Source organism: Bombus flavifrons, chromosome 1 (genome assembly GCF_040668555.2).
Source record: "Bombus flavifrons isolate JBK064 chromosome 1, iyBomFlav1_principal, whole genome shotgun sequence".
NCBI classification, from domain to species: domain Eukaryota; kingdom Metazoa; phylum Arthropoda; class Insecta; order Hymenoptera; family Apidae; genus Bombus; species Bombus flavifrons.
In genome coordinates, this window is record NC_138442.1 from 2717015 (window position 1) to 2730791 (window position 13777).

General features: G+C 34.5%; 1 protein-coding gene across 1 annotated transcript in view; it reads right to left on the reverse strand.

The window, feature by feature from the left end:
- Positions 1-8279: 8279 nt before the first annotated feature.
- The window catches only part of ENGase (cytosolic endo-beta-N-acetylglucosaminidase), a 60946-nt gene continuing 55448 nt past the window's right edge, over positions 8280-13777 (reverse strand). The window contains exon 8 of the mRNA XM_069121573.1: positions 8280-8451. Coding sequence (XP_068977674.1) covers positions 8432-8451 — 20 coding nt within the window. The 3' untranslated portion in view covers positions 8280-8431. The remainder of the gene's footprint in view (positions 8452-13777) is intronic.

The window sequence follows — 13777 nt, forward strand, 5'->3', positions numbered from 1 at the left end:
ATTTTATATGCATGTACATGTGAAGAGCTCACGGGAAAAAGAGGGGAAATATCAAGTTTTAGGATTTTTCAGGAAACAAAAATTTATTTTTCAATATACAGAGTGCCCCGATTTAACTTCGAAATATCTCGAAAACTGAGCTTTATTGAAAAAAATGTTTTAAACAAAACCTGTAGAGTTCTGAGGGACACATTCGATGTTAACCTTGTCTCAAAAATCAAATAAAAAAAATTCAATACTTTTCATTCTCGTTGATTTTTCGATTTGACCTTCTGTTTTCTAGATACTTAATTTGACGATTAACCTTCGCACGGCGAATCGTTTAGCGGAACCTGTTCGCCGTACGGTAGATACAGTGTCCACTTGGACCGCTCAAAGAAGTTGCTATATCTACAGAAACGTCCATCTACATATCTACAGATCGCTCACGATCCAGGGTTAAAAAGAACGATTATCTGTATTGGTAAAGTCTGAGAATTCGACTGAGAGAAGGGGAAAGAACGAGTGTGAACGAGATAACGATACTAGGCATAGTAGCATATGGACTGCAGTGAGACGATGTAACTTAATACGACACGCTTGAAGCTCACGCCAAGACTTTATTTCCAAGAATTGGTGGAGATATGAGCGTAAGCTAAACTGGACAAAAGTCCATACTTCCGTATCTCATCTTTCCAACGCACAGACATTGTCTTATCGCTCTGTAGTTGAAGCAGGAGAGTTGGGAGTGAGATATCTTTCTTTCTTAAACATTTCCTGAACCGTTTCATCCTCTCTGAATTCAGCCTCCCTTTTTGCTAACAAAATTATATCGTCCGCGTATGCAGTTATTCAGAATTTCTTCTTCTCTCTCCCCACTTGTCTCTCTAGTGTAACGTCAATTCACATCAGAGACCAGGCCACACACCGCGGACAGGATGGCACCCTGATGTCTGCACATCCTTGGCGCGTACCCTCAATGGTCTTAAGTACCCACCAGGGGTCTTGGAATTTTCATAGTTAAGGTCCTTCGGACCAAGCGAGTATCTCTTGTCTTAGATTTCCTTTTACGTTTATTGTTTACTACGTGTTAACATGGAAAGTTGGTTTTCCTCACGTCTGGTATGTTCCGTTAGCAACTTTCTCGCGAGGGCGGCTAAACCCTTCCTGGTCCACCAACCGTCTTATTATCCAATCGGAGACGGTGTCTACTGCCCTCACTTCCTTAACCAAAATTGTCATCAACAAATCCGATAGTCCCGTGTCCTTAGACACACCCACCCCTAGCTTTCCTCAGACACAGTATCGTCGGTAAAACTTCACTTATTCTGTATCCTTAGAATAGTCAACATATCTTTACCGGTCTCTACCCTTATAACAGTCGCGTACTTAACGTATCATTGTAACTAAGTCTTACATAACGTGGTTGGAGTGAATTGTGACTTATGTTAATTCAGTGTGTATTCCGTTGTGATTGCTGAATTCGTAATAAAGTTTAACTAAAACAAAATTAATAGTTGCGTTACGACTCAGCTGTTCTATTTCATTATCCAACCCTCGAGTTTACGTGACACTAGCTTCGTCGAGTATGTATGTACACATTGATTGTACATATAAATAACGTGCTCATCAAACCTCTGACCCACCTCTGCGACGAGAACTCCACCGAACAGCTATTTGCAACCTTCAGCATTTATAAATGTCCATTATGCTCAGCCGCAATTGGTTGCTGATTTCAGATGTTACCAACATCTTCTTTATGACTTCCCCATCCATTCGAGCAAAGGCGGATTTTAAACGAAGAAGATTTTAAGTGCAAATAATTACCTGTCCACTACAAAGCTTAGGACACAGACTGCGTCAATTATTCCCCTGTTTTTCCTGAACCCGAAATGTGTTTCTGTCAGCTTTCCTTTTACCTCTTCCACTGGTCTTTTGTTGAGGATGCTAGTATGGTAGAAGTGACATACTTCGAGAAGACTGTCGACGGATTTGATTAGTCTCCGTCGTGTTTGTTCTTCGAGACGTAATGAAATGACACGTTGGCGAAATCAATGAACGAGGTTTGCGTGTGTAAGAACAGGCATTCGACTACCCAAGGCAAAGAGCAAGTTAATAACGAAATCGATGGATAATTCGAGAAGAAGCAGTTTCGTGGCCTCTGAGGTCGTCAGATCTCAATTCGCTTGATTTTTATTTATGTGAAAATGCTGTGTACGCGAATGCACATGTGAATATGTAATACATACAGGAGGACGTACTTAAATCAATACGCATCTTCAGGTAGACATTTTCCTTTGACACTGTCTCAATCGTATGGTTAAAATAAAAAAAAGTTTGGAAAGATTCAAGATGATCTTAATTTCACTTTAAATCAAATATTTGGAAAACAGGCAACCGAATCGAAAAATCTACATAACCGAGATCCGCTGTACAAATGGGAGTACTCATTTAAGAAAACTAAGCTGACTGTGATTCAGCTGAATGGCCTTGACTTAATGTCATGGCAAGGTCAGCATCAAATGTTTTTTTCGACCAAGCTCATCTTTCCAGATATTTCGCTGTCTAACTTAAATTGCGACACACCGTATAATGTTATAACTTCGTATTTTTTCATAGATAGATCACAGTAATATATTTTATTCTTCATTTTATTTTGCATAATCTTGAACTTTTGCTTATAATTTTAAATATGTATGCATGTAATACATTAAAGTGTAAAAAATGGAAAGTACATTGCACACCTTAATTTCCTACAACTATTGTAAAACTGAAAAAATTTCTATTCAAATTAATACAACGTAACCAATGATAAAGAGCACAGACAGCAGCGCACGAAAAAATGTTAAATTCAAGATTCGTTAAAATTTACATTCCCCATTTTTCCCCGTGGACCCTTCGTCCAGTTATCCCATCAGTTAACATAAAAATTCTACTTTTTTGCCGGCCGATTGTGGAATCGCGTCAGAGCCAGTCACACGTAATATTCGTGTCATAGCGTTCGTAATTGTATTAGTAAAACTAATTAGGTTCATCATTTACAAATTCATATTTTTATAAGCATAACTAGAAAAAGTAAAATTTAAGAAAAGATTCATCTACAGTATATATTTATATTTTACTTTCGATATATTTTATTATATATATACTGTATATATAATTATATTATATCGTTGCTGGCGTGAAGGTTAATATCATGACTTAAGACGAGCCTTATGGTTGCACAATGCACACAATATTTGTCGCATAATAGCGTAGTATCGCAAATATAATAATAATTAGTTTATTAATAATAAATGGATTAAACAGATTAAATTTGTCGTATAATAGCATAGTATCGTAAATATAATAATAATTGGTTTATTAATAATAAATGGACTAAACGGAAAACAATGGTCATTTAACATGAACTAATCGTAACAACGTATTATAATTAATTAACAATTCTCGTCAACACAGATTCAACTCCCTCTCAACAACGCTAACGACACTATCTCGACAACGCAATTCGCACTCTCTGGCTTCTCAACTCATACTGCCGTTAATTCGTTTATGTCCCTTAGCAACCCTTTGCCTTTTGTCTTAGCCTCGTATCTTTTGTTTAAGCCCCATCATGCACATGCTCAGCAACCGCTTGTTTATAATTCGCACGACACCCCCGCCCAGGCCCCTCGTTCACGATACTACAATAGTTTTTCAGAAATAACATAGTTCCTTGGCTATATCATATCTCCAGATAACATCTACGAAATCATTAAAACTCACAGCAACATACACTATATATTAAAAAATATCAAAAATATACATTCAAAAATATATATTAGGTTGTTTGAAAAGTTTCTTTCGTTTTATAAGGAAATAATAGACGTATAATGTTTTTTGTTTTATATTAGTTTATTGAATTATGCGCCAACATAATAATAGAAATATAACGAAATGGATCATACCTAATTCAATAAAATAATATAAAACATAAATTGTCGTTCATTTATTATCGTCTTATAAAACGAAAGAAACTTTTCGGACAACCTAGTAGATATTTGTTATTTTTGATAGAACGTAATTTGGTTAGAAAATTACAACACAATTTTATCCTTTACTAGAGCCATATTATGTTCAGACAATTTTTCGTTCAATTTTAAGATTCTCAAGGTCTACAGAATGCACATAATATGAAAAAATATATATAATATCCAAAGCAGAGTGCTTATTAGGATATTTAGTAGGTGAAACAAATTTCTATTCTGATGAAATGCTAAGAAATTTCGTGTGAATGAGAGTTTCACTTAATTTAGTCGATCCCGGCCGGCCGTGAAGTAACGATCATTTCAAGAAAAAGCATCTATGCAAATCGATGCAAGCGGATACGTCCGGTCCGGTGCCATGCACCGGTGCAAGAAGAAGCGCAGGTTAATGAAATTCGATACGGAAGTAATAAAAGATCGGCAGAATCGGCAAAAATTTCTCATTTTTTCTGCAGTGGAAAGTCGTACAAACCGTGAAGCGCGTAATGCAAGCCGCGACCCGGCAATTGTGCACGCTTGCAAAATTTTAATTTACATAACGACTAGCATACGAAATACGGGAGGCGATGAAGTAATTACCTTGCTCGAGACAAAGGAGGATCTCCGTGACGTTGGCCGCGTGTTTCATCACCGTCCTTCGTTCGCGAATTGGACCGACTTTGGACAAACTTCGTGAGAATATTTCTGTTTATTTTCTAATTAGCAACATTATGGGAGAATATTCTAACGTGCGAAACATTAACATCATACTGCAGTTTTTGGCCATCGAATTAAGATCACATGCAGAAGTTTCATTTCTCCAATTACAATATATCATGCAGATGAGAGTCGTGCAGTACCGACTGCTACAGGAAACCGACCAAAATTAGTTCTGGCTTTTTTCACCAAATATTAGCATTTTTATTTGAATAAACAAATGACTATAACAATTCTGTGTAACATACATAGAGATATAAAGAACTGTGTTCTTATCTAATGTTGAAGTGGTCACCACTTATAAGAAAACTCTACATCTGGTCTTTTTAGTTTCTCAAGCACTGAAGCCATCGACAGCGCGTAGACAAAAGACTGCGACGAAGTCAGACCATAAACAGTAGACAAGCGACGTTGGCTTCGGGGTTTTCAGTTATTGGGTAACACAGCTAGCGTGCGGATCTGGACCAGCTCAAATTGTATTCTTACTTATAATTACACTTATATTTAAATATATTTTCTGCCTTACAATTTATCCACTAGTTTTCTCTGATTATACATCGAATAACCTCAACATCTAACACACATGTATATTCATACGTATAGTAAATATGTAAGTGTTACATCGATCAACGAACAACGTCAGTCTGCATGTCTGATTAGACAACGATAAAAGGACGCGTCATTTACACTTTACACGGTAACGTATACAGGGTGGTTGGTAACTGGTGGTACAAGCGGAAAGGGGGTGATTCTACGCGAAAAAAGAAGTCGAAAATATAAAATAAAAATTTTTCGTTCGAGGCTTTGTTTTCGAGAAAATCGACTTTGAATTTAAGCTCGGTGCGCGTGCACTTTATCACATCTCGTTATAACGGAGGTATTAAGTCGGTATGAATACGAATGAAATCATCACGATCGGTTAGGATCGTAGAGAAAACTTGTACTGTACAAAACCGTATAGCAGGGCGTATAAAAATCGTGCGTCATGTTTATCTCCATGATTAACATGTAAACAACACATCACAGACAAATCGAAGCAACTCAAGGCTAAATTAAAAAAATTCTACTGGCTCATTGGTCGACGTTTCAACCTAAACACGCAGAACAAAATTACACTCTACAAAACCATAATAAAACCTGTCTGGACCTACGGAATCCAACAATGGGGTACAGCAAGTAATTCCAACATTGAAATACTTCAACGCTTCCAATCGAAAACACTAAGATCCCTAATAGATGCACCCTGGTATGTTACCAACGAAGCAATACATCGCGACCTCAAGATACCCACAATCAAAGAAAAAATAACAAAATGTAGTAATAGATACATCAAATCCCCCTAATTACTAAATTACTTGATACGTCGGACCAGATCCGCAGGCTAAGAAAACACTATCCGTTAGACCTAAGCACTAGATTAAGCTAGATATTTCTAACAAGTAATATTTACGTATTTATAATACTATTATTTATAAATTATACTTATTTACAAATCATACTTACTTATAATGAGTTAATAAGCGTATTAACTTATTATAAATAATTAGCTATGTCACTGCGCCACGCCAGAGAAACTTACTCAAAATTCTCAATGCGAGAATTGATTGTAAAGTACTTGTAAATAAATCAAAAAAAAGTTTATCTCCATAACTAATTTATTGATCAGTCAGATGCTTGTGACGAGTATACTCGTCATGAAGAAATGGCAATATCTTCTGTTATGACGAGCCCTGTCAGCAATAAAATTAAAAAATAAAACAGTCACTTCATTACAATTTAATTCCATATTATAACAGCCACACATACTCTGGGTTTTACATTTTAGGCACATACTTTTCAAAGCTTTCAAAGAGGTTGCAACAGTTAACTGGTTAATACGTATCGCAGTTAATGAGTAAGTTCCCTGTGTCTTTGAGTACTACGATGTTATTTCCAACGATTCTCAAAAACGTATTATAGCGTGTTGGTAATTAGCAGGTAAGTTTCACAAAGTAAAGCAAGAGATCGTGTTCGTACGTTGCGTTGTGGGGTAGAATCGCATTACGTTACACCAGCATGTACAAGATCGTATGCTGAATCCCACTGTTCCTAAACTGCCTAGCAATTTTGGTTACGTAATTTGTTTCGTAAAGTAAAGAGTTATAGATTTAGAATTTTAAATATAGGGTTTTATATACATGTACGGGTTTGACAGTGATAAAATCGCAATAATAAAGATTCCAATACCAGCGTGTATTATTCTCGATGCAAATGAACGAACGCATTCTGCATTTGCATTCGCTGGAGCAGCTTGAAAATGGAAGGGAAATCGCGGGATATCGAAACCGATCGAATGGAATGAAATCGATCCCCGATTATAGGCAGATAATATCCGCTGGAAAGTGCAATGATCCGACGTTGGTACGCGTTAAAAGTAAATTGGCCTCGGTTCGCTCTTACTTTCGTTCTACCTCGAATCGAATCGCTGCATTTCGACTTTCTGAGAATCGAAATCGCCCACTTCCTCTTTGGATGCTTCCGCGAATCGACATTGCAATTTGTATTGGAAAAGCTCGTCTAGGTCCCAAGCTGTTAGCTTTTTCTCTCGCGAAAAGCGGATTTTGATGAAACTCTAAAAGACTTCAGTGTTTGTTTTAGAGTTCAGATACTTTTTAATGTTAAGAAATTCGAGTGGTCGTGAGGTAGATATTTAGCTTAACACCGAATGTATTGATAGCACATTGATATTATACTGAGATTAAAATTAATAGTGTAGCTGTGTGTAGCTGCTAATTGTACAAATCATGATAATACTATTGAAGGGCTTATATAGCTATATAAGAATATAATAAGGAATATAATTAAAAGGCCATTCTATTATTATTCTGTTGGAAGTAGTTTTTAAAACGTAGATATTGATAAATACAGTAACGTTAAAAACACTAGTTACTATTATTAAATAAATATGGTAATTATAGTAATACTAGTACATATATATATGTACACATTATTACATTTTTAATACACGATTTTGCAAATGAAAATTCTATTTACAAAAAGATATTCATAACAAATAAAATCTTCAAAGATTCATTTAAGGATTTCATAGAATACATGTATACACACATTATTGCATTCTTAGTACACGATTTTGCAAATGAAAATTCTATTTACAAAAAGATATTCATAACAAATAAAATCTTCAAAGATTCATCTAAGGATTTCATAGAATATATATACACACTATTACATTCTTAGTACACGATTTTGCAAATGCAAAAGCTATTTACAAAAAGATATTCATAATAAATAAAATATTCAAAAATTCATCTAAGGATTTCATAGGATATATACACACTATTACATTCTTAGTACACGATTTTGCACATGAAAAACCTATTTACAAAAAGATATTCGTAATAAATAAAATATTCAAAAATTCATCCAAGGATTTCATAGAATAGTTCAATAAAAAAGAGTTGAATATACTGGAAAACTATAACTACATTAAAGTACGAAGTATTTCCTCCGTCGTTGACATCTAATTTGCTATTCCGTAATCCCGTAATTGCCTCGAACCGCGTACCTGACATTTTTTCCTTCGAATGAAATTTACAGGGGAACAGCAATGGTGAACGTCGCAAGAAAAGGCAAAGAATGTAATCCATGTTACATGAAGTCATCGTGCAGGAAACGTGCAGGATCTTGCGTGATCCCTTAGTTGTGTACGCAGAAACAAGTTCAGTTAACAGCTATTCCCGAGTATTGAAATCTAAAAAAATTCAGTTAGACATTCGATCTTCCTGTAGCTGTGCATTATAGAAATCTTGCCTTTGCTATCATAACCATTGTTTAAATTCATAAAATAAATAAAAAATAATGTATAAATTTAAATTTATATTCTAATATCTCTATACAAATGCAGCTTTTGGCTATACTTCCTGAATCTTTCTATGCAATTTGTCTCGTATTCTTTCCAATAAGATTTACATGGTTTAAGAACCTACGAAGGGTAACACGTAATTATAAAATAAGAACTAAATAGGCCATAGGTAACTGGTGGTACAAGCGGAAAGGGGGTGATTCTACGCGAAAAAAGAAGTTGAAAATATAGAATAAAAATTTTTTTTTATTTTTATTAATTTTTTGTTTTAATTTTTCCATGGAGACAACGATCTACAGTGAGATCCGTTATAACGTACCGCACGCGTACCGAGCGAAAATTCAAAGTCGATTGTCTCGAAAACAAAGCCTCAAACGAAAAATTTTTATTCTATATTTTTGACTTCTTTTTTCGCGTAGAATCACCCCCTTTCCGCTTGTACCACCAGTTACCAACCACCCTGTATATATAGGTATAATATTTCTGCATATGAAATATGCAAAGTATGTCGGAAACATATTTGATATATGTTTACTATATCGAATATTATCTACAATATTTAACAACTGGTACTTAACGATACTTTTCAATTACAATAATAAATAGGCATTTTGTTCAGATTTGCATTTATCAATTGATGACGTTTACATCTATTAAGATATATCTAATGTTTGCCTATTTTTTAATTTATTCGTTTATAGAAAAAATGTCCCATAAATGTCTGCTGTTCGCCATACAATTTACGTTGCAAGTTATGATGCTATAAATTTAATCAAATAGAACTGTCCTGATTCGAAACAAAGCCATCACATGTTACGTTTAACCGACCACTAAAAATCGCAAAAAATGTACGATTTCATGTGGTCTGTATCATTTTATATATCTTGAAGTATATAAATGAATCAATTTGATGAAATAAATATGTCACGTAATTATATGATGATATGGAAGTACGTGTTTGAACATAAATATGCAAGAATATATTTATTATGCGAGAAATGTAAGATAAGAAACATATTTTTACAAACTTTTAATCATGTAACAAGTTTCTATCTAGGTTTTATCTAAATTTCTTTGACTTGTGTTTTATAAAAAATGCATTTTCGTATAAACATCCGCAGTGTAATTATAATAATTTATTAAATCACTGTAATTCTTACAATTAGGTATCACATATTTCACTTATAGGTATCGGATTGCCATCCTGCACGAATACGATATTCTGATCGATTTATCGTTCCTTTGATAAGTCAGATTAGTTGTCACGTTTCTTATCAAACCAGTAGGTGTCGTAATATTTACGAATGGGGATGTATATCAACACGATAATTAATAAGTAACATTTTTTATATTTCGTTTGAGGTCGATTTTATAATCCAATATCAGCAAAACCGTCTTTTCATTAAATTTGTTGATGAAGTATATTTGAAAAACATTTACATCCAAAATATTGATTTCAATAGTGCTGACTATCATACTATAAATGCCGCTTATTTTTTTTTGCAACACATCATGAATTTGTTATTTAATAAAAGAACTTGTATATTTGAGCCGAATAGATTGTTTCTATTTCGAATTATGTTATATTAAAATAAACATTGTTAACCACTAAATTGTACTTATCATATCTTTGCTCTGTAATCTTTAACTGTGAAGGTGTACGTTGAAGCTATTAAATTTTCTAAGTAACACGATTTGCCCATGAAAATTTTTATTAATCTTAATCTAAAAATCGCACATTTGAATTCAGGTAGTCGTATTAACAGGTTTTACTAACTTCTATTAACCGACATTCCTAATACGGTTTCTAAACGAACGAACCCGCAAAGTGTACGCAATCTACAAAGCAGGACTTTGAAATCCACTCGTACATTCGCGATTATCTGCCCGGTGAATTATTTTGTTATCTCATTCTGGTTGAAACGCGCGCGCCGAAAGAAAAGGAACACCGCCGACCGGAAAATCCAGTTTCTGCGATGTTTCCTTTCCTTTTTTCTCTGTGAATCACGATAACGCGTTATAAAATGCAACATCCAGTGGGGCGGAAAGAGGAAGCCAGGGTAGCCTTGTCTGACACAATAATTTGAATAAATAAATGACACAATAACATGAATCAAAATGACCATCTTTGGTTGTAAAATCGACACGCGAACGTGACATCGAACGTGAAAGATTAACCCGCAATCGGTGTAGTTCGGATCGTTTGATCCTCCTTTTGGAAAGGTGCCTTTGCGAGAAAGGAAATCATTACTTTGAAATTCTGCCATTACTTATCTTTATCGACGTGCGCTGCCACACTTTATTTGGTTTTAATTCAGGATGTACTCATCATGTCGTTCAGCTTGCAGTTACTTTCGTATTGAGCGTGATGAAATACGTAACGTAATTACAGAAGAGGGTGAATGCTCTCGAGAGACTAAAAGCGTAGGATGGAAATCTTCTCGCATAAAATTCTGCTTCTAAGAAACTAAGCTGTCGAACATACAGTGGCTTACAGAAATGTTTGAACACAATTCATGAATACACTGAAACTTTTTGAAATTTCGTTAGAAATTGAAAGATTAAAAAAATTAATCTTTTCTAAATTATCGTTTTGAAGAGAAAAAAATATTTGTCTTTAAAGATTTTCATAAATTATGTTTATGTTTCTTTCATATGAACTGAAAATATTTCAAAGTTTTGAAATCTCACACGTTTCTCCTTCCACATTATTTCCCGATCAAATATAGTATGATGTAGATAAAATCGTGAAACTTTACGTGGAACTAATTGCGTTGATCATATCCGTATTTCAGTTATTTATACATGTCATGAACATTTTTAAATTCGCGTACAAACAGCGCAACCTTTATGATAATTTAAATATTCTTTTTCTTAATAATAATGTGATAGACTTCAGTCTTTAATTATATTATATATTTATTACTGTTTCAATAAAATTATGATTTTTAATGCTGAATTGCACAATATCGAAATACATTCTCATTTCTCATCGAGTTCAAAGTATAACTTGTACTTCGTTATTCCATATTTCAATACCTCATTATATTTTAAACATAATATTTTCAACCTTTCAACTTCATCATTTTACATTGAAATACACTAAATCGAGCAACAAAAAGCGTACTGAATTTCACTTAACAGAGTAATAAAAGTCAGTGCATCCAATAAATGCACGTCTGTACGTCTTAATAGTTTCTGCATTCTGCAAAGTTCATGCATCACCTACTATTCATCATGTTCGAGCAATTACTTCGTGCTTATACTCTACCTATCGAACCTTTCGATCGAACAATCTTCGATTTGAAAGAGCTACCTATATTCAGTGTAATTAAGCAATTAAATAGAAAATTCTATTACAATTTGACGAAAAAAAAAATAAATAAATAAATAGAGGATTATAAAGATACGAGACAAGTTAGGATAATTCAACCAATTCTTCCTCGAAGAATAGATCGATCGAGGATAATCGATAGGCACGTCACGGTCTCTACGTTTCTTCTTAACAATCTATTTATTTAACGAGCAGTCAGGTGAAAGTCTATGTACTCGTACAGTGATTTACGAAAGTACTGAAATATTTATCATAGACAATTTTGACTACGTTACATCTACATATATTGTTGTGCAAAAGTTTTGAAAATTAATGTCGCGATGTGATACTACAATTATAAATGAAAAATATGTGGGTATGTGAGTTGCAGGAAATTTATTGTTAACACACGTGTGGTAAACAAATTGTGCACAGCACGAGTACTTGTCTAAACGTAATATTTACGTGTCGTCGCACTAAACAGTGAAGCTTATTATACAGGGTGGTTGGTAACTGGTGGTTCAAGCGGAAAGGGGGTGATTCTACGCGAAAAAAGACGTCGAAAATATAGAATAAATTTTTTTTTTTAATTTTTTCTTTTCTTTTTTTTTTAAATTTTTCCATCGAGACCACGATCTACAGTGAGAGCCGTTATAACGTACCGCACGCGTACCGAGCGAAAATTCAAAGTCGATTTTCTCGAAAACAAAGCCTCAAACGAAAAATTGTTATTCTATATTTTCGACTTCTTTTTTCGCGTAGAATCACCCCCTTTCCGCTTGTACCACCAGTTACCAACCACCCTGTATATGAGACCACCTGAAAGGAAAAATACCCATATTTCCAGGTGCCCATATTTCACCAAGAAATGATTTAGAGAGAGTTCATTTTAGAAGAATGGAAAAATAGTTCGTGTATCTACTCATCAATTTGATAAATTCAATGCCAGTTTTTAGATATCTGCTAATATTTTCACAAACAACATAGATATCTTATCTTTTGTTTTATGGAAATTATTCTGCACGCTCCTAAAAGTATATACATACTTTTTTTGGTTATTAAAATTTCCTTAATGAGCGATGTTCTACGACATGTTTGTTCGAATCAATTACTGTACAAATACTTTTTACATTGACTGTATTCCATTCGCTTCGTACGTTCGATTACAAGTGTAGTATTGCCTTTGATATCCGTCACAGGTCACTACGTCTAAAGTAAAGGAAAAGCTGAACACAAGCAGGAACAATGTCTTCGCTTCTCGATTCATTCCAACTTCATATTCTTTCGTAGTGCGTCGGAGATGACGCGTGTTTTTGCGTAATCGTCAATATTTTCAATTCGTTTAAGATCGTCAAAGCATACAAAATCAAGGGACAAGAATTAGCAAATGCAGCGTTAGCAGCTCCTGGTTCGCCTATGACAGCATTGGTCGAAGAAGCAGATAGTATCGATAAAGTTCAATTCATGGAAAAATTACACGATGCAAGGAGGCTCGTTGGAAAAATTATGCATAGTCAGACTAAACGAAGAAATGCTTTCATCGTGGCAAGAATAAATAAAGAAACGAGAAGCTTGTTATTCTCGAGAATACAAAAGCAGAGGATTTTTTTATTTGGAAAAAGTTTATCTGAAAAAGTCGAGGAAGCCAAAGTAATGGATACAGTAGCCAACTCTATTAAAAAGCAATCTTCTTATAAAACTCAAGGATCAGTTTCGATATCCGGACAATCTTTAAACTCGAATAGCCTACTGGGAAAAAGGCCATTTCGCAACCAGTCAGGTTCATAGTAGGGATACCAATATCCAGCAGAGCAGGTCAAACGATTGCTCTTCCGGACGAAGCAGTCATTCGATAACAGCACACGATATCAGGTATAAAACAAAGCGACAGGCCAAATTTGG